Source organism: Myxocyprinus asiaticus, chromosome 6 (genome assembly GCF_019703515.2).
Source record: "Myxocyprinus asiaticus isolate MX2 ecotype Aquarium Trade chromosome 6, UBuf_Myxa_2, whole genome shotgun sequence".
NCBI classification, from domain to species: domain Eukaryota; kingdom Metazoa; phylum Chordata; class Actinopteri; order Cypriniformes; family Catostomidae; genus Myxocyprinus; species Myxocyprinus asiaticus.
In genome coordinates this window covers 18,408,944-18,435,481 of record NC_059349.1, presented here as the reverse complement: position 1 = coordinate 18,435,481, position 26,538 = coordinate 18,408,944, and the positions used below count along the sequence as shown (strand labels likewise).

At 38.4% G+C, this 26,538-nt stretch overlaps 1 protein-coding gene and 2 pseudogenes across 1 annotated transcript; 2 read left to right on the top strand and 1 right to left on the bottom strand.

Annotated features, from left to right (window-relative positions):
• The first annotated feature begins 4,805 nt into the window (after nucleotides 1-4,805).
• Nucleotides 4,806-5,316, top strand: LOC127442694 (dual specificity protein phosphatase 14-like; annotated as a pseudogene).
• Nucleotides 5,317-7,998: 2,682 nt separating this feature from the next.
• On the bottom strand, nucleotides 7,999-22,109 carry si:ch1073-184j22.1 (erythroferrone). Its single transcript, XM_051701016.1, has 9 exons — nucleotides 21,224-22,109; nucleotides 20,887-21,121; nucleotides 20,482-20,598; nucleotides 19,759-19,873; nucleotides 16,512-16,639; nucleotides 16,165-16,276; nucleotides 12,126-12,216; nucleotides 11,912-11,990; nucleotides 7,999-8,492 (listed from the first exon to the last, which is right to left on the bottom strand). The coding sequence occupies exons 2-9, from the start codon at nucleotides 21,022-21,024 to the stop codon at nucleotides 8,394-8,396; spliced, it is 879 nt and encodes a 292-aa protein (XP_051556976.1). The 5' UTR covers nucleotides 21,025-21,121; nucleotides 21,224-22,109; the 3' UTR covers nucleotides 7,999-8,393.
• Nucleotides 21,170-26,538, top strand: part of LOC127442248 (mitofusin-1-like) — a 23,371-nt pseudogene continuing 18,002 nt past the window's right edge.

The following is a 26,538-nucleotide window of genomic DNA, read 5'->3' as shown; positions in this document are numbered from 1 at the left end:
ATGGGCAAGAGTAAAGACCTGTGCAACTTTGACAAGGGCCAGATAGTTATTGCCAGATGACTGGGTCAGAGCATCTCTGAAACGGCAAGGCTTCTGTGGTGTTTCCGGTCAGCAGTGGTAAGTACCTACCGACAGTGGTCCGAGGAGGGACAAACCTCAAACTGGCGACAGGGCGTTGGGCGCCCAAGGCTCTTCGATGCGTGAAGGCAACAAAGGTTATCCTGTCTGGTCCAAACTGACAGAAGGTCTACTGTGGCACAAGTCACAGAAAATTTTAATGAAGGTTACAGGAGGAATGTGTCACAACCAGGGTTGTAGTGGAGGGTAAACACCGTTTACACACCTTTTTATTTGTGAAATAGCGTTTACTCACATTTTCATTTAATTAATTATCGTTTACCTACTTATTACCGCGTTCCCAGCATTGCTTAGGCAGGCGAAGTATGCTCATTATGTTCACCTGCGCATGCTCGATTTGCAAGCGTGCACTGATTCATCTATCCAACAGAAAATTCCGCTCATCTGTGTGCACGCTATACACTGACGATGTAGAACTACCCAACCTCTTATGCGCGGTTACGTACATGTAAGCCAATACCTCTGGATGTGGACAAAGATGCACTCTGGGCATTGTTGTCCTAAAGAGGAACTAATAGTTGTTCTTGTCATTGCCATTTAATCTGTGATTAAAAACACACACACATGCAGACAAGAATTTTGAATGTGGCCATCATACTGACTTAAGTTAGTCAAAATGATTCGTTTTATTTGGTTTTCCAGCAAGTGTTCAGACAATGAGGTCTGCAAGCAAATGTGAGAAACTGCAAATATTAGTTGCCACCAGTTTCATGTGTAAAAGTTATGTATTGTACATTAATACATTGTTTATTATACAATTTGTATCCACACTAGTGCTCTTTAGCGCTTCAAAATACTTACTGTATTTGCAGTGTAGCTCATATCAGATAATTATTAATGTGAATAAAAATATTTTAATATCAACATTTGCAAATCATATGTTTGGTGGAATGTGCGTTCAGTCCAGATAATTTTTTTTTTTTTTAGATTAATAACCTGATTAATTACCTACACTAGGCCTTCCTTTTTAGTAGAATTGCATCAAATGCAATTAATTGATACTGTTTAAAAATTTAATACGTATTCGATTATATTGATGAATGATTTGTTGTATCAAAATTATCCGGAGAAATTCATAGTTTACCCACCTTTATTTTTACCACTACATCACTGGTCACAACACACAGTGCATTGCACCCTGCTGCGTATGGGGCAGCGTAGTCGCAGACCGGTCAGAGTGCCCAGGTGTCCTGTGGTATCTGGCACCAAGACATTAGTAGCAGATCCTTCAAGTCCTGAAAGTTGTGAGGTGGCACGCGAGTTCAGGATGTGCAAGGAGGAGGCGGAAACCGGCAGAACAGTCAACATAACTTTAATGATGTAAAAGAATTGAAAGATACAAAGGGCACGCGAGCATCAGAACTGGACCTTGGAGCAGTGGAAGAATGTCACGTGGTCCAGTGAGTCCTGTTTTCTTTTACCTCACGTGGATGGCCGTGTACATGTGCGCTGTCTACCTGGGGAAGTGATGGTACCAGGATGCACTGTGGGAAAGCGACAGTGTGATGCTCTGGGCAATGTTCTGCTGGGAAACCCTGGGTCCTGCCATTCATGTGGACGTCAATTTGACATGTGCCACCTACCTAAACATTGTTGCAGACCAGCCACACCCCTAAATGGAAATGGTATTCGCTGATGGCTGTGGCCTCTTTCAGCAGGATAATGCGCCCTTCCACACTGCACACATTGTTCGGGAATTGGTTTGAGGAACATGATGAAGAGTTCAAGGTGTTGAATTGGCCTCCAAATTCCCCAGATCTCAATCCAATTGAGAATCTGTGGAATGTGCTGGACCAACAAGTCCGATCCACGGCGGCTCCACCTCACAACTTTCAGGACTTGAAGGATCTGCTACTAATGTCTTGGTGCCAGATACCACAGGACACCTTCTGGGGTCTTGAAGAGTCCATGCCTCGGTGGGTCAGCGCTGTTTTGGCGGGACAAGGAGGACTGTTGGGGGTAATAGTTGGGTCCCCAATATGAATATTGAGGAATAAAAACTCAAACTCAGGTTTGCAATCAATTGAGAGACAATTTACTGATTGTTCTCTGCAGTACAAATTTGCTTCAAGTCAGTGGAATCCAGTAGTTCAGAAAGATGGAATAAAAAAGAAGCTTAAAGAGAAAGAAACACAAGACAAAAAGGAAAGTAAAAATTGTAACCATTCAAATACATTCACAAGCAATTATAGTCATATGTAAATTGAATTAGAGGTGTCACAGTACAACACTTTCTAAGATTCTGATCGGTCACTTCAGACATCCTAACACTTTACAAATATGCTCTGATTTCACCTTCGTGCAAACAATAATTAGTTAGCCATAACATTAATCAAGTTCCCTCATTGTTTTTTACAGAACTTATGTGCAGATGTCATGTGTTAGCTATCAGTTATGACTACTCCTCTCTACATCAAGAAGGTACCAAGGAGAGAAATTAAAATTCTTTGAGGTTTTTGACTATGGCAGAGTCACCATAAACAATCCAAACACTGAATGAATTAGACATTGCAATGGGTTGGCGTTATCTATTTCCCAGGACTGAAGGTCGTTTCCCCAACTTTGGTGGAATGCAGTTTTTCTTTTCACCATCTGCATAAAATTAAGACCGAGCACGACAAAGAACATACCCACAAGGCCTGTGTGACGAGGAGGAGGGCGTGGCCGGGCCGTGAGGGTGCACGGCCAGTGCTGAGTCACCTAATCAGCCGGGAGTGGGATAAAGACAAGCCGGGGGCGCCAGTTAGAGAGAGAGAGAGAGACACACGCAGCTGTTATGTTTCAGTTATTTTACGTCATTAAAGTTATGTTGACTGTTCTACCAGTTCCCCCCACCTCCTTGCCCATCCTGAACCCGTTACACTGGTGCCAAAACCCGGGAAGGAGGAGTCCTCGCCACTGCTGTCCGCCAGGAAGGGGAGGAGCCATTCCGTCCACCAGGGGTCAGAGGACTCGCTGCCGTCTGCCAAGGGAGGAGCGGCTGTCGTCCACCCGAGGGCTGAGAAGTGGCTGAAGACCAGGCGACGGCGTGTCTGGGGACCGTCGTGCGAGGTTTTTCTCTCTCTCTCTGTCTCTCCCCTTCGCTCTTTCCCTCTCCCTCACTTCGTCACTCCTAGGGCTCCAGAGAGGTGGGGAAGACCTGCCGGCAGAAGGATGGCTGGAAGGGCTACACCTCCCCTCCAGGGAGGGAGGAGAGTTCGTCATGCTGGAGATTTCCCTGGCTTGAATCGGGCGGTGGAGGAGCGTGAAGAGGAGGAGGGCATGGCCGGGCCATGAGAATGCATGGCTGCGCTGAGTCACCTTATCAGCCGGGTGGGGATAAAGACGAGCCAGGGGTGCCAGTTTGAGAGAGAGAGAGAGACACGTGGCTGCTGTGTTTTAAATTGTGTATCAGTTCTTTTACATCATTAAAGTTATGTTGACTGTTCTGCTGGTTTCCGCCTCCTCCTTGCACATCCTGAAACTGTTACAGCCTACTATTGCGCATAGTCAACTAATTTGACAATAAAATCACATCATAACTAAAATCTCTCTCTCTCTTTCTCTCTCTCTCTCTCTCTCTCTCTCTCTCTCTCTCTTTCAATTAATAGTGATTAAATTAAAATAGAATCAAATGGTTGTAGAATAGCTGATTAATCATATAATAATTATAACAGACATAGGTTTTTGTGAATAAATTAGAATGTATATGTGTCAGCAATTAATGACCTTAAACACAATGAAACTCTTACTTAAACTTAATAAGTGATTAATGATGTAGTTGCAACTCATGTGTATCGGTGCTCTGTGAGCCAGTCTAAATGAATAATCACTATTATTGCATTCCTGATATAATCAGACCCTCAGTCACACCTCAGAGGACAATCCACAAATGACCTGCAACATTTATAATTATAACCGGAATAAATGCAAATGACTAAAAATGCTTTGATTGATTACCTTTTGATTATAACAATTACTAGTAAATGTATTCATAAATAGGCTGAAGGGATGGGTAAATCGTAAATCCACCCCTTCAGGACCAACAGCATATTAGGCAGGTGGTTATAATATTTTGCCTCATCTGTGTATAACAATATATTGTCTGTTTACATTTACATATATCCCTGCTCCTTTGCAGTTTACCCTCTTTTCTTTTTCTTACAGCGTTTAGTGCTTTAATGTTAAATTCAAAATATGATTCACAAAACTGACAATAGACCTTTCACTGAATGTGATGACGCGTTTCCTTATTTAGCAGCGTAAATCTAAAAAAAAAAAAAAGATTATTTTATACATTTAAAAAATATTGAGTGTAAATTTATAACATCATGTTTTGTGTTATATTACCCTGGAATTAGTTTTACAAAACAAATTACTACAGCTGTGAGGGGGTTTCGGTTACAGCTGCTGAGAGAGTGACAGTAAATTTGGCATCTTCTCCCATCTATATTGTCTTAATCCACCGCTCTCTATTTTTTTCCTCTTCTGGAAAATCATTAAAACGTAAGAGTGGATTTTTTATTTTGGTCTTGGAGCAAATGGGTAAGTGAAAATAATATTTGCTGTGATCTTCCATTCACTCCCATTCACCGCTGTCGAAGTTTACCCTGCAAACGTTTAATTCCATGTTCCAAAACCTGGAGTGTGAAAAAAGGTCTGTATCTCTCTCCTTACCATGCAGCCCTATGTTGATATCACAGATAACACCAACTCTCTTCCTGAGCGGGTCTGATGCTCCTTTGAATCAGGCACTCATAACCCGCAAGGGTATTACGCTCACTGTGATTGTGACCCTGTCCCACAGCTGCCCCATCTACTTGGGCATGGAGTGTGTATGTGTTGCCATGTCCGACCTCCCCAATGCCCATCTGGGTGATCATTTTGACAATGTGGCTGCTCGAATCCACAACAATAGGGCTGGGGGAACCCTAGTGCACTGTGCTGCGGGCATGAGTATACGGTAGGCACATAACTGGGTTAAAGAGAGTCAACCCTATATTCACATTAATACAGGTTTCTGGGCCCAAATTCTAGACTATGAGAAGAAACTGTATGGTAAGAATATTGTAAAAGTGGCTGAACCATCCACTGCTAGTGCCCAAAACACCAAAACTGTTAGCATAGTATAGCATGAAACAGTGTCTTCCATCTCCAAGGCTTGGATGGCTTAGAAAACACACATCTTTTGCTCTTTAATAAAAAAATTATAAAATAATAATATATATATTAAAAAAAAGCTGAACTTAGGATGTTTTAGCCAAAAGTAGAAATGTTGTATTTGTGTGAGGGCAGTGAACAGTCATCTTTATCTACCGTCACTTTGGTACAATGAAAGAGAGAGCTATGCAGTGAAGCAGGCCATATAAGTTCCTCAACAGGTCCAACTGTTTTGTTTACCTACGGTGTTTGATTTTAAAGAGCCATTTTTGCCACATATAGGCTAATTTGGTTTCTAATGCAATTCACTTTCAAGCATGATTTTTCATAATATTGTTTGTTCAGTTTTATGTGGTCTGCCTGGAATTCCAGGATATAATAAATGCAATATTAAAACTTAGTATGTTGCATTGTGTAACCAACAGAGGACACTGTTGGAGCATCAAACTCACACCATGTATGCTGTAAAAAGGGGAAACCTGCTATTGTTTCCTTAAACGGATAGTTCACCTAAAAATGAAAAATCTTTCATAATTTACTCACCCTCATGCCATCTCAGTTGTGTATTTATTTATTTTTTCTTCTCCTGGACACAAAGATTTTTAGAAGAATATTTCAGCTCTGTAAGTCCATACAATGCAAGGAAATGGTGGCAAGAACTTTGAAGGTCCAAAAAGCACATTAAGGCAGCATTAAAGTAACCCATATGACTCCAGTGGTTAAATCTATATCTTCAGAAGCGATATGATAGAAGATCGAATAAAAGAAGAACAAAAAAAGAATAATGTGAAAGTGAAAGTGGAGATTGATAGTAAAAAAGGACTTATATATTGATCTGTTTTTCACCCACACTTATCATATTGTTTCTGAAGATATAGATTTAATGACTGGAGTCGAGTGGATTACTTCTGTGTTTCCTTTATGTGCTTTTTGCATCTTCAATGTTCTGGTCACCATTCACTTGTATTGTATGGACCTACAGAGCTGAGATATTCTACTAAAAATCTTTGTTTGTGTTTAGCAGAAGAAGAAAAAAATCTTACACACCTGGGATGGCATTTAGAGTGAGTAAATGATGAGAGAATTGTCTTTTTTGGTGAACTGTCACTTTAAGGAGCTATTTCTACCTGTTTGATGAGTGTTGTTGGTGTAACCTAATGTATTCAGGTTGATGTAGAGATGTTAAATAATAATTTTGACTTGAATAAAACCAGTTAATTGAGATGTTACCACATGAGGCACATTTTTAGGTTAAATATAATAAAAAATTGCTTGATTGTTCTACTGTGCTGCAGACAAGGACTTTGAGCAATTGTCTTGGGCAGTTTTTAGAAGCATATTTAAAACCGTCTAATGCTGATTTTTAAATACAAAAATGTAAAAAATAATAATTTCTACATCATGGATTTGACCCAGTGCACAAGGTGAGGATTTCACACAGAGAGAGAGAGAGAGAGAGAGAGAGAGAAAAAAATCTCAGATTATCTCTCATCACCTTTTTAATTCATGTTTAATCCTCACTATCTCCATTTAGTAATGTTTGTTTAGTGCTTTTGGCAATGTTTTGTTGGTGCTGAGTGAGTAGAGAGAAGTTTTAGACATGCTTCTTTTGAGGGGGTGAGGGAATGTGCTGACAGCTGAGAGAGTCAGCAAGCAGAGGTGAGTGTTGAAATGTCTTGGAAAAAAGACACAAATTTATCCCGAAAAATAAATATAATTAATATAAATATAATTTATTTTTGGCTGAAAGCCTGCCATCTTGTGCAATTAACAGAAAACAAGCTGGCAAACTATGTATTGGGATAAAGTGAACTGTTGTATGTGACCATGTATTGGATAAAGTGAAGTATGTTTGTGTGTGCCAGTCTCTCTCTGTGTGTGTGTGTGTGTGTGTGTGTGTGTGTGTGTTTAATGAGAGACTGCTTTCAGTAAGCCCATCATGGGATACATAACCATGTCATTATCATGCACTCATTTATCTTTCTGCACATTATTTGACAGCAAACCATCCTTGTAAGGTAATGCAGCTTGACCTCAAATTTTATGTTAGATGTTTTCCTGGAAAGTATAGCAGAGCATTCATTTAGATGGTTTTTATGTGAGTGTGTAAGAGAAAGAGAGAGAGAGTGTGTGTGTGTGGGGGGGGGGGGGGGGGGCACAGTGCCAAACACCAGGCGCCACTCTTCCAGCGTGATGACCTCATCCTATCCACTACTAGAACATATCGTCTACATTCAACATTATTTCTGAGTATTTGGATCTTGGTCTGCTTACACTTAAATTCACCAGCATTACCATTAACCAACATTAATCTTTTGTGTAAATAATTGTGTACATTTTGCTTTAAATTTGCATTATATCCTCCCAAACTCCTGCCCTTTTAAATAAGACTTTGTTCCCATGCATTACTAGAATGCTGTGGAAATGAGTGCTCCATAAACTACTACTGTTTTTGTGGTGGTAGTTGCTTTAGAATTTAACATGTAAATAACACAAGGTCTCAGAAGACATAACAAAAAGGTGTCTGTTTTCTAAAACTATTCAGTTATGAATTGTAATTCACCCATAAATGAATATTTTAAATGAATAAATCACATAACAATGTTTCATATAGCAGCAGCTGTGCATCAAGCCAAAGCTTTAAATACACATTGAAACACTTTCCTGAGGCGCCATTTATGTAAATCACTAAACTTCACTGAAAGTAATTCCCAGAGCATGTTTCAACAGTTATAGAAGTGTTTTATTACAAACATACACAAATATCAGCAATTGTTTCAAAAGCAAATACAAATAAATACAACTTCAACCCTGTGAGAATGGAATATACAGTATTAACATACCACATGGCAAAATTACATACATCTTTATGAACAGCATTTAGGTGTTGCCATTATTTTGGAAAGAAATAGCAGTGCTATCCTGCTGCCCTGGCAACAATGTTAAGATAATTACTGAAGCTGCTTAGATTCTCTTTTAAGTGCTTGAAAAGAGTCCTCCCTCTTATGCAATTATTATTCAACTATGTCCTCAATACCCTTACCTAAATAAAGATGTGTATTTTGTTGGGTGATTATTGCTGGATTATTGGTAGTCATTGGTTTCTGTTTGTGTCCTCATACTCCAATAAGGATGCCAGAAAACAGACTGTCTTGGAGAATTGTGAGGGCGGAGCCTGTTCCATTGTCGATTAGAATAGACACATACTCTCCAGCCTGTGAAATACAAACCAAATACATTGAGGAAGTTTTTGTTTGTTTGTTTGCAAGAGAGAGTATGAGAGAGAGAGAACAAACTAGTATTTGAAATGACTCTGTCTTTGCATAGCACAAGGATTCCAACAGGGAGTGACAACATTGTCAAGGCCCCTGAAGCATAACAGGCCCCTGCAATGACAGATCAAATTAAAAAAGGGGCCCATATATGAAGGGTTTTACTGAAAAAAAAAAAAAAAAAAGATATATATATATATATATATATATATATATATATATATATATATATATATATACAGTTGAAGTCAGAAATGTACATACACTTTAGCCAAATACATTTAAACTCAGTTTTTCACAGTTCCTGACATTTAATCATAGAAAACATTCCCTGTCTTAGGTCAGTTAGGATCACTACTTTATTTTAAGAATGTTATATATCACAATAATAGTAGAGAGAATGATTTATTTCAGCTTTTATTTCTTTCATCACATTCCCAGTGGGTCAGAAGTTTACATACACTTTGTTAGTATTTGCTAGCATTGCCTTTAAATTGTTTAACTTGGGTCAAACCTTTTGGGTAGCCTTCCACAAGCTTCTCATAATAAGTTGCTGTAATTTTGGCCCATTCCTCCAGACAGAACTGGTGTAACTGAGTCAGGTTTGTAGGCCTCCTTGCTCGCACATGCTTTTTCAGTTCTGCCCACAAATTTTCTATCAGATTGAGGTCAGGGCTTTGTGATGGCCACTCCAATGCCTTGACTTTGTTGTCCTTTGTTGTCCTTAAGCCATTTTGCCACAACTTTGGAGGTATGCTTGGGGTCATTGTTCATTTGGAAGACCCATTTGTGACCGAGCTTTAACTTCCTGGCTTATGTCTTAAGATGTTACTTCAATATATCCACATAATTTTCTTTCCTCGTGATGCCATCTGTTTTGTGAAGTGCACCAGTCCCTCCTGCAGCAAAGCACCCCCACAACATGATGCTGCCACCCCCATGCTTCATGGTTGGGATGGTGTTCTTCAGCTTGCAAGCCTCACCCTTTTTCCTCCAAACATAATGATGGTCATTATGGCCAAACAGTTACATTTTTGTTTCATTAGACCAGAGGAAATTTCTCCAAAAAGTAAGATCTTTGTCCCCATGTACACTTGCAAACTGTATTCTGGCTTTTTTTTAATGGCGGATTTCAGCCGCGGCCCATGCATTTTAAGTCTAGGCCTTCAAAACACAGTTTCACAGTGTATAATACACCGTATGCCTATCATACATTACGTGGCAGTCAACAAATAATACTAATTGACATTTTAAAAACACGTCCACGCACGATAGCCAGAACCAAGGAGGTCTAATACCAAGAAAAAGCTCTCTAATAATATTTGCAATTTCAATTTTGCTTGCAATAAATTTAGTTTCATCAGGGTACACGGTTACTTTTCAAAACCTGATCTGACACTGAATGCTCAAGCAGCCTAATTTACACTTAGAAAACTCATGATGTTGCTATAACAATGCAAAAAGCACTTACCAATTTGCTTGAAGTGAAAATCAGACCTCCTTTCCTGTTTAATTAATCAATCGCATGATCATGTAGAACATCTTAGGTTTTTAAATCCATAAGGATCTCTTTCTCAAGATGAGACAGCGATGACAGAGATCTCGCGCTCTTCGTTTTCAAATTACGTACATCATTTAAAGCATGATTGCGTCACTCAAGGCCAGCTAGAAGGCCTGGACTGGAACATATCCTAAAGACCACACCTACCAACAACAAATAAATCAATCTGATTGGCTGTTGAATCTGACAATCTAACTTTAGATGTCTATTCACTTACACTGTTGAGGGATTCTGTGGAAATTCTGAAGGCCTGACGGGGTGGAGCACAAACTCACGTGCTGCTTCGGGCATGCGATTTGTGAACCAGTTGTCACACTTTGCTTGTAAGCATCAAGGAATAAATACATAAGCAAAAAGATCAATGAGAATGAAAGGATGAAAAAATATGTATTTATTAGGCATCTTACACCAGCAGAGAAGGCTTTGCTGGCCCTGAGAAATCGCCACTGGCAGTTTTGGAGCAGTGACTTCTTTCTTGCTGAGCAGTCTTTCAGGTTATGTCGATATAGGACTCATTTTACTGTGGATATAGATACTTGTCTACCTGTTTCCTCCAGCATCTTCATAAGGTCATTTGCTGTTGTTCTGGGATTGATTTGCACTTTTCACACCAAACTACGTTCATCTCTAGGAGACAGAATGTGTCTCCTTCCTGAGCGGTATGATGGCTGCGTGGTCCCATGGTGTTTATACTTGCATACTATTGTTTGTATAGATGAACGTTTTACCTTCAGGCATTTGGAAATTTCTCCCAAGGATGAACCAGACTTGTGGAGGTCCACAATTTTTTTTTCTGAGGTCTTGGCTGATTTATTTTGATTTTCCCATGATGTCAAGAAAAGAGGCACTGAGTTTGAAGGTAGGCTTTAAAATACATCTACAGGTACACCTCCAATTCAGTACACCTCCTATTAGAAGCTAATTGGCTAATTATTTAAAGGCTTGACATCATTTTCTGGAATTTTCCAAGCTGTTTAAAGGCACAGTTAACTTAGTGTATGTAAACTTCTGGAATTGTGATATAGTCAATTAAAAGTTAAACAATCTGTCTATAAACAATTGTTGGAAAAATTACTCATGTCATGCACAAAGTAGATGTCCTAAACGACTTGCCAAAACTATTGTTTGCTAATATTAAATCTGTGGTGTTTAAAAAAATGAGTTTTAATGACTTCAACCTAAGTGTATGTAAATTTCTAACTTCAACTGTGTGTGTGTGTGTGTGTGTGTGTGTATATATATATATATATATATATATATATATATATATATATATATATATATATATATATAAACATTTTTGTACTTGTTTTCCAATAAAAAACATCTAAAAACCATTAAAATAAGACAAATTTACTTTGTTTTAATTTTTTTGCCACTTGTTTATGAAAAAATAAGAAACAATACCAGTCAAAATATCTTAAATATAGTAAATTTATCTTGTTTCATGGTGTTTAGATATTTGTACTGTAAAACAAGACCAAAATAATAGAAACTGGATTTTTGCAGTCTTTCCCAGGCCGTAGATTTCTCTCATCAATGTTGGCACAGAGGATTGCAGTTTGTGTTTGTTTAAAATCTGCAAAATTGCTGTGTGTGTGCTGTGATGTACCCTAAAGCCTACTGGATATTGTTTTAAAAAGGGACGAGCCATTCGACATGTCCCTAGCCTACTTCCTGTTTCAGTAGAAAGTATGTCAGAATACCAAATAGAACTGTGCTCGTCAAGGCACTTCACTGCAAATTTATATTTAAAATACGTTTTATATTTGCTTGTGTTCTGCTTGTCAGTTGGTCGTACCTGTAGGTAAAGAGTTCCTGTGAGGAGAATACTGAATACTCCCCCTGTAGCACTTACTCCAGTCACTGTCTCCAGAGACCTGCATTATTATAAACACATTAATTATGGTTTGGAACTCATATACTTGACTGACTGTGTGGTGTTAGAAAAACAGTTTAGACAGTCAGTGCAATTAAGAAGTTACTGGACATGAACATGGATCGTTACCACTTACACATTACTCTGACAAAGAGACTCTATACATATGGACGCCTTGACACTGTCCCTCTGCCTGGCCTGAGGCTTCTTCTGAGGCTCATTGGATTCTGAGAGAAAACACACAAACACAGATACACAAGTGTTTTCACAAGTTAGAAGGATTGTGGTAGGCAGAGACAGTGTTCTGTACAATGACCCCACCCCTGTTCCACTGAGCTTTATCTGAGGGACAGAATGTAGGATAGGCCCATTCTGCCCCAAACTCTCTGAAAAATGACATGATGCAATCAGGAATAAGGCATTGCATGTGCTTCAACTTGCAGCATGATGCAATAAAACATATCTTTCAGGGTTTTAATAGTTTAAGCCAGGGTTCTTCAACTCCAATCCTGATAGACCACCATCTTGCAGAGTTTATTGAGAAACGTGCTCTTACACACCTGCCTTAATTTTCAAGTAAGACCTTGATTTGCTTGTTCAGGTGTGTTTGATTACGGCTGGAGTTAAACGTACTAGGACATATAGGCTCACCAGGAAGGGAGTTGAAAAGCCTTGATCTAACAGCTCAATTACCTGCTAGTGCATATATAGTTGCTTTGGTTGGTATTCCAATATACAGATACAGTACATGTATATCCATAGTCTCAAGACTCACTGAAGCTGAAGTGGTGCTGGAGAGGGTGAGTTCCCTATCCCAGAACACTTGGAGCACAATATTAATGCAGACTGTATGTTATGATTAAAGGAATATTTTGGGTTAATACAAGTTAAACTCTATTAGCAGCATTTGTAGCATAATGTTAATTACTACAAACATTTATTTTGACTTATAGCACTAAATTCAACATTTTGATATTATTACGTAAAGTACTTGCGCTGAATATGTTAGCTTAGTAGGATAAGGGAACTGTAGGGAATTCATGATGCAATGGTAGCATAGCAAACTAATCAGTAAGCATGCTCATTTAAAACACAAAGAGAAACATTTAATTTGAACATTTCTTGCTTTAGTTATATGTGATATGTCATAAAGTTTACCCAATATATTGATTTTCCTTATTAAGACAATAAATATTCAAGCGATGTGGATAGTATTCGATTACGCCATCAAACACGCCCCCGCCCCATAATGGGTGGAAACAGTGGTAAACAAAGCACTGCGTTTCTCCAGTACAAACAAGATATTCGAAGAAATTCGAAACAGTGCGATCGTGAAAACCATGAAAGTGTATATAAAAACGTTGTATAATATTTCATGAAGGTGTTATGAGAAGATGAATATGAAGAAACATAATTGCTGGATTGGATCCTTCCAAATTGTAAGAAAAAATGCTTCTGGTTCTCAAAGTACCCACGTGCTGTGAAATCCTAAATGCTAAATGCACACTGATAGTGCTTACATGAGTCAGGAAAGATATTTAAGTCTCTAAAATCATGTATTATTTCATCTATGGATAGGCACTGGACATTACAAGTTTACCAGTGGTAAAGAACAATCGAGATGATGACCACATTATTGCCACCACAAGGGTAATTTAATAAAAACACATTGTAACACAAGTATTAAATAATAAAGCTTTATATATGCAAATTATACTTTGTACAAATAAAGACACAGAAGATGTTATTGGGTCTGGCCTATGTATTTGTTTACCAGAAGTCATTGAGATCAAAATATTGGTCGAATATTTCTATTGAAATATCACTTATCTGTTTGTCAAATTCAACGTCTGCCATGGGATTCCCCTCCATTGTAATGTGCTATATTTTTATTTTTTTATTATGTATAGATTTAGCTCTTCTGTCCACTGTTAGCTCACTTCATTAACTGTGTTCAAACAATATAAGTAAAACAGGCTTCTTGTGTAATTATTGCTTTTCTGTTTGTCATTTTACGCATTCAAAGCATATCATATTCATAAATCAAAAAGGGTCTCTTTATTCAAAGTCTATTAGTTCAATTAGACTCACTGATACCTGCTGCATGTACAATGAGAGTGTTTACTCCCGACTTTAGAGACGAGACCCAGCCAAGTTTTGTATTACCTTGTATTGCATTGTCTACTTGAAAATAAATGAATAAATTAGACGCAGTCAAACATTAATACAGGAATACTTAATAAATAAGAGCCTACACACAACAAGATATGAAAGCAAGCTTGCATGCTAATGCTAACTGTTGCGAGTCCTGACTGCTTTATGTAAACATGGCATAGAATCTAGTTTTGTGGGTTCAATGTTCAATTTATCATCATTCAGCATTTTTATAGGCAGTTACGCAGCTCCCTATTTGCATATTATGCAGTCTGCGTAGGGCATCAACTCTCTAGGGGGGCACCATCTTACACTACCCCCTAGGGTCTGGAGTTTCTGGTGCTCCCCACACCAGAAACTCCACTGGCTGCCCTTACTCGAACGATATACGTTATTCATGTCCCAATAGCAGTCGCGTAACACAGACAATTGCCTCACGCTCATACTTCCGCACCATCCCCCAATCCATCCGACAATTGCGAACGTCAGCGTAGGGCATCAATTTGTCCAGCCCTGTATACAGGTGAACAAGTATTTATCTTAAAATTTTTGTCTAAAGGGCCAAGACTTCAACAGAACACTTACAACAGAGCCAAAAACAGCCAGGTAAACTATAGTCTACCATAAGACTGTACTGTAGCCTTTAGCTGGCATCTGCATTACTCCAGTAAAAACAGGAGATATATCCTTACCTCTCCTAGATTTACCTTAAAAGACATGATCAGAATACACGCTGAAAGTTTTTTTTTTTCTTCCATTCATCCTGGCTAACTATGTAGCCTGAGTGCTCTGATTTTCACTCCTTTGTGTTCCTTCACACGCTGATCAGATTATAGCAAATATACAAAACAAGTGGTTACAATTTCAAAATCAAAACTGTCCAGTTTATGTCCAGTATTAAACTTTATATGGTATTTGGTAATATTCTTTCTCTCACTGTCCCACCAGATGAACTGTTTAGATCTGTCTCCCCACAATATGGTGATGGCGCTATGTCGTGACATCATCGGAGTACTATCTATTGGAATACATGTAACGGGAAATCGTATTTAAAATACAAAATATAAGTAACTGTATTCCACTACAGTTACAATTTAAATCATTGGTAATTAGAATACAGTTACATTCAAAAAGTATTTTGATTACTGAAGAGATTACTTTGCATTTTATTTTCATTTGTTTCATTTAATATTTAGTCCTTTCAGATGGAAAACATTTATACATATAAATGATGCGATCCAAAGTGCATTTGAACAGCAGTGAAACACTTTCTTATGATGTGTTACATTCATACGAGCAGACAGAGAAGTAAGTTTGAAGTAAGTTTGGAGTAGAAGAAATAGAAATAATCCTTGTGTAAATTGTCATCTTTACGCTAAGCTAAAATGCTATTTCTAGCCATTTTACATGCACGTTACCAGGCACGATCATATTTTTTTATCAAGAAAATTCACGTTGGATCATAATTTCTTTTTTTCTAGTAAGACCTTTGATATTAGGGCAAAAATCATATTCTTGATAATAATTTTTGTATTGTTTTCCTGTAAAAATATCTAAAAATCCTTAAAACAAGATCATTTAGATTAATCTTGTTTTAGAAACAACACTGCATAAGATATTTCGGTTTTTCAGAGAATGTATTTTTAACATGTGTATTTTGTCTTACTGTACTGGCAGAGTTTTTATAGTAACAAAACAAGTGAAAAAATCTACCAGTGCTGAAGAAGTAATCCAAAGTATTTTGAATACGTTACTGACCTTGAGTAATCTAACAGAATACGTTACAAATTACATTTTACAGCATGTATTCTGTAATCTGTAGTGGTATACATTTCAAAAGTAACCCTCACAACCCTGTCTATTGTAGTATTTACTATCATGCTAGAGTTGCCAACTGTCCCATATTTTAAGCGGTACGTCCTGTATTGCCCCGTATTTTAGCTGCGAAACGCCCGAGATGGAATTCGGGGAGACTCAATTAATGACACAGGCCCTGGAACAAGCAACTCTCAACCACGTACCCAGTTGCAGACTAGCTGTGAGCTGGTAGAACCCAGACATGGGAGCTGTGTATCGGCCACTGCTGGTGTTGAAGCCCTGTCCTCTCTGATGGAACTGCTCTGTGTTTGACGGCTTTGGAAAACACAGAAAAATTGAATTATTGAACATGCCACTGCCACTCTATTCCATTACCACCACTTCTCCTTTGCTTGCCAATCTGTTTCACCATCAGCCAAAGCTAACATCGCTGCTAAACCAATGTACCTAATGCAGTTAGGGCTACTTCTGACAGGCCAAAGCCTAGAGTTAAATTTTAATTTCAAAGCTCTGGAGTTTCTAGTTGGGATGGAATTGTTTTTCCACTCACAGCGTTGAAGGGCTGGAGCTCCTGCAGACTGCGACGATGGACCAGCATGTTGTGGTGCAGTCGGCAGCGGAAAGCCGTCGCCACACGAGGGGGCTGATCACAGAGCAGACAGTGGGTTCTTACCATCTCTGAGTGGAAAGAGAATGGCAGGATTTTAAAGGAAGTTAACTTCTTACCAAAAGTTAATGTCCATTGATCTTACTACATCTGGCTGCACTGTTTTAAATGCCGTGGCATATGGGCAGAATGCAGCAGACTATGCAGCCTCTCAGACTCAATAACACTCAAATACAGCCAGTGGAAAATGTTTGGGATTGTCTTTGACTGACACTTGGCTGCATATAAAGTCATTAAACAATCTCACAGTGAATAGGAGATGTAAATATTTGGAGTGTGTGAGTGTGTGTATGAGCAGACAGAGTGGATGGAAGTGTGAGGGGAAGAGAATGCTGAAGTGTATGAGCGTGCGGCGCCACTGCACTTCACTGTGTGAATAAGAGCCTTTATGTTTTATATTGCTGTCAGAACAGCCCGCAGCTCACTGCAGCAGAGCACAAACAGACCTGTGTCTGCTTTCCTGGAAATGCTCCAACACACAATCACGCTCACACACACTCACACACACACACACACACACTCACACAAACACACACACGCATTCTGGAATCTATGGAATTCTTTAGACAGGCCAAGTGAAATCCACGTCCTGGAAAATTACACCTATTAAGAGATCAGCCCAGCCCACAATCAGACAGGCAGCCTCCTAAACAAATGAGCGTGACAACACACATCCCAAACATCAAGCAACGCTGAAAGTGACCTAGCCCAAACAAAAACACATGCAGCCATAGAACCACACAGTGTTACTAATAACAATTTGATTGTGCTACACCTTTGATGGCATATTCAATTGTATTTAACAAACTCTTTGAAAGGTTTTAATGACAATGCAGTTACTTAACACTAATTTAACTAAATTGTGCACTAGGGCTGCTCAATTATGGCAAAAATCATAATCACGATTATTTTGGTCAATATTGAGATCACGATTATTTAACACGATTACTCATTGACTTTGGAAACATCATGCATTTATTGAACTTTAAAAAATTAAAAAATTTCCTTGAACTTGAAATGTAAACTGAACTGGGTAGGGGAGGAGGCTTTTGTCATATGATAATTATATTATGTTATGTATGATAGTGAAATAAAGGAAAGCCTCCATCGCCATCATTAACAGCAGGGGTGCTCATACTTCTGTGGAATGAGATCTACTTTTTCATCATGTTATTGCAGAAAGATCTACCATGTATAATAAAGGCTATACATTATCACAATACCAAATTTTCAGGAGTTGGTCGTGAAATTTGATGATTCTCAATACCCGCTTCAAAACCACAACAAATAATAACACATAATAACTATTATGTTAATTATGGAAGAAGGTTTTCATGTTCTTAAGTAATTATTTAAGACTAGTAAACAGTCAGTAATAAAATAAAATTAAAAAACAGCAAAGAATAGAAATATATTAAAAATAATAGAACAAAAAATAAAAATTAAGAAAATTCAGTGCTTTTTTTAACAGATTTAATACTTTTGAACAGCATTAGGCTATCAAGTATTCAAGTAAACATTCAGAATGAAATGCAACATAAAACTACAACTGGTCTTTTCTGTATGATTATAATACATTAATACTTTTTAAAGCTACTAAAGCTACTCAGTCAAGAGCAGTGAGTGTTTTCTCGTTTTCATGTTGTGATTGTTTGATTATTATAATGGCACACTTGATAGCAGCAGGTCTATTAGCTTACATTTATACAAATCTACTGTTTTCTCCGTTGTTTACATTCACTTTAGACATCACTCTCTGTATTTATATGAATATCTCACCAATTTGAGAATTTTGAAATGTATTTGACCGTTCAGGTGCGCATTAGCGTGAGCATGTTCAGCACACACACATACGCCGCCTGTCAATCAAACAGGGCGCAGCTGTTACTAGATCGCTTGCGAATTATAAAATTACGTGCTCTGGATTACTTTCAACAGCAGAATAAGAATATTAACTTTCTAATAAGTGACACAGGCCTAGGCTATCACAAATATAGCCAGTTATTTTTTCATTATTGACGTTTTAATCAGTCTGTTTGTCCGGTCGGGCAAGTAATTCTCTTTCACTTGCCCCTTAAAAAATCCACTTTTAACAAGCGTTAATGTCGAGCCCTGATTAAATGTTGTATTCAAAATTCTCCAATAACAATTTGTTCTTCTGCAGTATAGCTCCTAAAGTAAATGTACATTGTTTTAAATTAGTTTTAGATATTATTTTGGAAAACAAGCCAAAAAAGACTAATCAAAAACGTATTTTGTTCCAGTGTATAGTGGGATAAGACTACACTCGCTCACATTTATGTTCACTTCGATCCATCTTTACTCACAAAAAACAAACTTTCTCTTCTTAACAGAGCTTCGTATTGCCGATTTTCTTCATGATAAGATACACACAGTGAACGTGACACATATATTATGATTCACTACGTCACGTTATAATCTAGCTGTGGCAAACGCACGTCCCGCGCCAGAGTGTTCATCAGCCGGTAGAAGATTCAATCTCTTCCCCGGTCACTTCACGCAACTCATAGACGTGGCGCTGACTGCACAGAGAAATGCTAGTTTCTGAGTTTATTTTCATATCCCGTTTCATTATTATCTGAACTTTAATAAAGGATGCTTTAAAGATATAACGGCAGGGTGTTTCATTGTGAAACGAAATGCGACACAATAATCTTTTATCTCGATTATCTTGTTTTCATAATCATTGGAAGCCAAAATCATAATTGAAAATAAAATTTGAGTAATCACCCAGCTCTATTGTGTGCTTATCTGGTGTCTTTGTGTAATGTACATCCATCACTGCCTCAGCACAAATAAACTAAATCTTTAGATGGAGCACAATGTAAGCCAAATGGCAACCTACAAATTCACACAAGCCCCAAGAGTGTGTAATGGCACTTTAACAGCTTGTTCTTTACTTTAAAAGAGTAAGTCTTGCTCAGGTCTGTCAGATGGACTATAAATAAATCGATAGTTGCTCAGGTCTGTCAGATGGACTATAAATAAATCGACAGTCACATTTTGTGAAAACCTTACCTCATACAATCATGAGATACAGTCTCTATTTTCACTCTGGCATGATAGGTAATGGTGTGTGAACGGTCTGCATTCAAAAATTCCAGTATACCTTTCAGTTTGACTTGAAAGTCCTGTATCAATTCTTCATGATGTGGCAGTAGGGGGCCCGGAGGACCAGGAGGCCCCTGGGGACCAGGAGGGCCTGGTGGACCTGGAAGGCCATGCTGGAAGTGTAAAAATTTTTTAAGTTACCTTAACATTACATAAAAACCAAAGGGAAATCCATCCAAAGGTGAAGGATTAGTCACTTTCTCAGAGTAGACATGTTGTTGTATCGGCCCCATTGGGGCTCTCTGTGCATACTGTGCACTGTCAGGAAAACACTGCAAACATTGTACCTTTAGGGGAACTGCAGCTTGTCACTGGGGCAGTACCCACAAAGGTACACCCATTGCACCCTTTACATGTCAGTTGGAATGTATTTGTAACATATTGGTACATATTAGTACTTTAAGTGTCTTATTATCTGTCTTTAAAGGGTACATTTTAGTACCTTAAGTGTCTTCTATTACCTAAGGGTGAAAAGTGTGTACAGTGTGTGTATATTGAGTGTACTGCCTCAGTGGAAAGCTGTTGTAACACTAAAGGTACATTTTTGGCATATTTTTTGACAGATCGGTGAATCTATTTTAATTCAGTTTTAGAAGACTTCCTTAAACCTTTACTGAATATTCAATGTAGTTTTTACTCTATGTATCAAGATCATTCTTGTTTAGCAGTGCAATTATTCAAACATTTTCTCTCTAGGCTTATATGTTGAATCACAGATTACCTTGGAGAGTCTTTTGTTTCCTCTTGGTTTCTTATTTCCACCCTTGTTGGAGTTGTCCCTAAAAACTATCCATGTCCTGTGGGGGCTCACGAAGGCTATGTCAGAGGATACAGTCTCCTGTAAAAGATATTAAGCATTTCAGGGCTTTGGATACTGCAAGATCTTTAAAGCTACCATTACAGCAAATATGCAAATTCTTTCTGCAGAAAGGCATCAGCAATTAAGAATAAGATCACTTTCTCCACAAGGTTTACAGTGGCCATTACCATACTTTCCCTCATGTATAATGGTAGACACACCCCTAGCAATTTCACCCTGATTTATGAGATTTCCCACAGTGGCAATGTGTGCTCCATTTAGGCCTTGACAGGTGAACAGCAGGTGTGTATATGGAATATTACTTACAGGGCTCTCAGTGCTGACAGTATTGTTCTCCTCCTGGAGCTCAAGACTCTCGTCACTCTCATGTGTTTTGCATGTAGTCAGCAATAAGCTTATCAATAAGGACAGCAGTGCCCCTCTTGCCCCATGCCTGAGCTTCATGCTGCAGTCTCAGTAGGTGAACGTCCACTTCACTCAACTCCTTGTAGGCAGCTCAGTACACAGCTTCCATCCCTTCATGGGGAGGTGACCAGACGTCCTGTGGGTTACAATGCAATTATTCCTTAATAAAGAAGGAGATCCAAGAATGGCGGTGCGGAATCCATGCAGGTTCAAAGTGTGAAGACAGTTGTGACCTTACTTTTGGAAGAGTCCACAGTTTCAGGTTGACCTTAGGCTGATGATGGTTCTTAGGATCTTGACTTGAAGAAGATGCTCTGGTCAATGGTTTGGAGATGGTCTTCTTTGATTTCCAAGGTGGTTTTTGAAGTGGAGAAGACAATCCAAAATTTGGTTCAGATCAGTTTGTAGTGTTTTTGTTGTCCTCCACATGAAGTGTTCATAGTGTTAAGTGCCGTGAGAGTTGTCTGTGAAGCCTCACCAATCTTCTGCTTCTCAGTCAGTCAGTCTGCCCTTCTGTGTCATCCAAGATTCTCTATGCTCCCTGACCATAGTCTAAACTGTAAGCTTGAGTTATGGGCATTTAGCGTATGTGTTATAGTCACGCACTGTGCGAAGGTGTGTATTCTATAAATACTCTCTGTGTGGCTTTGTTAATGTGTTTGTTAATTGTTAGTGTTTGTTGCTCAGTTGCGGTATGATTGGCTGTGATAAAGCCTGTGTGTGGTATACTCAGTCTCTCTCTCTGTGGGTGGTATCTCACCTTCTTCTTTTGGTTTTTAATAATGTTGGATTGTCTTCTGCTCTCCCCGGTGCATTTTGACAGTTCTGTCTGTTTATGTTTTTAGTAATTCCTTCAGTGATGATAATTTAGTTCACCAGTTGAACTCTTGCCAGGCTCCAGTTTATTCCACATCCAGCCTGTGTCTCACCTTCTGTGTCAGTGGCCCACTCAGCAAGATTTCTCTGTTTTGAAGGCTCCTTTTCGTGATCCACTCTTTTTAGCGTCCTCTCAGTCCAGACTCCACCTCCTCCTCTAGTTTGTCCACTCCTCTGTCTCTCTTCAGCCTCCTGTCTCTTATATTAGCCCCTGTCTGTCTCTAACAGTGTGTTCCTGGGTCCCCTTCCCTCGTTTGTCTTGTGTTTGGCTCATTCCTCTGTTCCTGCCATCCCTTACTCTCTCCCCATTATCACCAGCTGCAGGGTCCTAGTGCCTTTGTAGTTTTAAAAAGTGGAACTACAGTAGTAATGGGGTTTACTTTGCTCAGAGTCTGAGATGTTCCTTTCAGATTAAATACAAAAATCTACAAGATTTGATCGAAATTGTGTACCCCAAAATAAAAATTATGTTGTTATTTACTCATCCTTATGTAATTCCAAACCCATATGACTTTCTTATGCGAAACACAAAAGGAGATGTTTTAATTAATATCCTGGTCTGTCTTTTACTACAATGGTAATTGGTACTGACTCTTTAAAAAAGGACCCCAAAGTATCATAAAAAGTAGTCCATGCAGCTTGTGTGTCATATTCCAAGTCTTGACATCTGCTGAGCTTCCAAAGGTACATGAGAGAAGCCCCTTCCCAGAGGCACAGAGATAATACTAAAACTCTAACTGATGTTATAAATGGCATTTTGTGGTTAGAGAACAGGTGATAGGAAGCTGTCCACTTAATTAAGTCCTGGATAAGAGGATTTGAGGTCACTAGTGAGGCTCTGCACAGACTTGATCAGTATTGATAAATCTGATCAGACAGCCTCAACATACTGTACACAGGCAGACTTCTCTAATGGTTACAGGAGTTTTGAATACACAAAGTAACAATCAAGCCTAAAACAGGTGTTTTGGGAAAGGATTTATACCCTTATAATGAAGATACTTTTTGACCTCATTTGAAAAACTGCACATTCTGTTGGCAAAAAGAGTACCAATGACCCAATATATAGGCTTGGATTATATAACTTTTTCTCACCCTGTGTTTAGTCATCTAAACTGTGAATTTTACTGCCAGGATAATATTTCACCACTGCAGCACTTTGTGGTGGCAAAGAGGACGATCAGTGCTGTTTGACCAGATGGTGGAGTTTGTTAGAGAAGGATCAGATTTTGTAGAGGGTTTGTTGGATCAACTAACACAATTGTCCTATTTCTAATTACTATAATAAATATTTTGTTTTTTCATTGTTTATGTTATTGTTATACATGCAGTATATTTGACAGTATGTTGTTTTACTATCTGTATTTAGTTTGTCTATCTTACAGAAACTGACCATGGTGTTAACATGTTTTATTTTGTTTGTACCATATACCATGGTAATTCCATTATTTTTAGAGAAGTGACATACTATGTGATTTATAGTGATTTTTGTGATTTATACTATGGTATACGAATATGGTTTTATCATTTACTACCATGGTATATATCTAATTACTATATTAATTCCATCTGATATCATTACTGTATCATGTTACCTCCAAAGTACTTTTTTGATAGAGTTGTTATTACTTTCTTCAAGACTATATCTCTCACCTAAGGCAAGTCTTTGGAGAAGAACTGCTGGTCGTGTTCTTTGCTCTGAGGTGGTATTTGACGTAAGCTGTGTATATGTGTGTGGTAGCCAGAGACATGGAAGAGCAAAGATCTAGAGCGTGTTGCAGAGGAGGACCAGTGTCTGCAGATCCAGGCCTGCTCCAGGAAACTCACCGTCATCAAAGATGTGTAATCCCGCAGACATATGAAGGTGGCCTTCTTTGGCAGGTAAACCAACAGTAATGACTGATCTAAGCTCACTGGTATGTAAACCATATGGTGACAACAGGCCAGAAGAATAAGATGAGTCATTAATGTATTTGCTCTTGTTCTTTTGGTGTTCAATCCAAATAAATAAATGTTTTGTTTTGTAAGACAATAAACCATAAATGAGGCAGCGAAAACTGAACGTTACTCTGAGGGGGGCTTTTTTTCAGCATCTTTTTTCAGCCATTTTGTAACTAAGCATGTTTTGATTCAATGTTTGAGCTACTATTAAATCAAAGAAGATAAATAGACTGTTTATGGATGTTAAATGTTATTTCTCAGGACCAGTAATGGAAAGAGTACAGTAATTAATGCCATGCTAAGGGAGCGGGTTCTGCCCAGTGGAATCGGCCACACCACCAACTGCTTCCTGAGTGTGGAGGGCACAGACAGGGAACATGCCTATCTTACCACTGAGGACTGAAGAGAGGAAAAGTATCGAAGTATGAAGCAAATATACTGGCGTTTGAGATAATTACTATGATATATTTGATATAATAACTAGCATTATAGAGCTGTTCAGTCATGACGTCAATTTGTAGGCCAACTTAGAAGGTTAATTTACCATGGTTTCCCACAATATTTTCGAGTGGGTTTTTAGAATGGCAGTTTTCAATTTATAGCCTAAGTTAAATAAGGTTTGTGGTTAACATTAATAGAAAAGACTTTACCGTTTTGTCCTACCACATAAATCGATTTTTTTTTTTTTGTCTGCTAAACTTGGTCCTTACTTTCCAAATTTCTGAACTGCCCCCAGTGGCCGAAGCTGGAACGACAGTCGTGTAAATGATGTGACATGAAAGGCACAGGAAACAATTTTTGGTAACATTTGAGTAGTAATTACATTAATCTACTTCTAAACCAAACCCTAAACTTAACCATAACAGTACTGGGACCAAAACAGCAGTCTTTTAACTAACTTCTTTGCAAATGTAGTATCTTGGTGGCTAAAAAAAAAAAAAAAAAAGGGATATGACATCAAAGGCACAGCATAGGAGATTTTGAGGGCGTGAATATTCATCGCATTGTGATGGCTTTTGGCACATTGGGCACACTTTAGGTGAAAAAAAACTGGAACTAACACGCAGATTTCATGTATGATCATTTTGACTGAACAGCTTTATAACACTAATTTTAATGTTAAATACGGTACATAATATGTTATAATGGCTCAGAAATGCTAGTTTTTAGCACTACAGATTGAACAGTTCTATTTTAAACACATAATACACAAAGTTTCACCAAGCTCCACAGGAAAACTCCTTATATAGTGTATGTGGTATTTTAAAAGATATATAACATCAGGTACAGGTCTTTCAGTATTGTGGCATGATTTGAATACTTTGTGTCATCCTCTATTTTGTTGAAGCTCCACGTTTTTTATTTGATCACTATACAGACAGTCAGTTAGTTGACTCACGCTCTGCACATGGACAGGAATCTAGATTCTGGTTGTTTAGTCCGAGTGTTTTGGCCCAAAACTAAGTGTGCCCTGTTGAGAGATGATCTGGTCTTGATGGAAAGGTATAGACCACTCCACGGCGAGCTAGAGTTGTCAGAGCTGGATTAAGGTTCTGTCGGGGAGGGTTTGGCACAGAAACAACAGACCTGGCTTAAAGGACAATTGCTGGCATACTCTTTGCATCCTTGGCAGATAAATGGACTTCTACATGAAACTTTACAAGGTTTGACGTGTTATGAATGGGGGGTGGTGGGTGAAAGCACTAATGGATTTGTGCTGCCCTAGATGTATCATGGCGGTAGGCTAGCAGCCTGTTTAGTGTATTGACTTCACATGTGTGGTACATCAGTATGTGTGACATCATTGTATTTGTATGTTTATACAGCTTGGCCCTCAAGTGTGGTGTATATGGTTGTCAGTAAAGTCATATCTTCTAAAGCTGGAGTCCAAGATAGTTTGTTTCACATCACTTGAGTCAACAACATGTATGAAGCATGGTGTCTCTTGAAACAATTAAAAATAACCAAAAAATTAACAACAAAACTGAAATAAGAGAGCACCTTTTGCTATTAACCAGATGCGTGTGAAAGTTGCTTTTGTTACTATAGCAATAATAGATCGCAAATGCGTTTTCTAGTAGAATCATCTTTGGCCAGTAGAAAGAAAGACCCTCACGTCATGTAGAGGTGTGTTATAAAATGTTTGACATAAATAAATAAATTATAAAAATGTATTAAGGAATTACATTTTTTTTTGTTAACCTTCCCATTCTGTTTGGTCATTTTGGACCTAAATCCGTTTTTCTGATGTAATAAAAATGGTTTTGTTTATCTGAGTGGTACAACCCCAATTCTTAAAAAGTTGGGACAGTATGAAAAATGCTAATAAAAACAAAAAGGAGTGATTTGTAAATTATATTCACCCTTTGCTATATTGAAAGCACTACAACTACACATTATATGATGTTTTACCTTGTGAATTTCATTGTTTTTTATGTGCAGTAATTTCAAATCAGATCATTGCAACACACTCCAAAAAAGTTGGGACAGTTGAGTGTTTACCACTGTGAAACATCACCATTTGTTCTAATAACACTTATTAAGCATTTGGGCACTGAAGACACAAGTTTGTTAAGTTTAAAAAGTGGAATTTACCTCCATTCAACCATTATACAGGTCTTCAGCTGCACAATATCCATATTGTGTGCTTCATAATGCGGCACACATTCTCAATTGGAGGCAGGTCAGGACCGCAGGCAGGCCAGTCCAGCACCCATAATCTCTGTTTACACAGCC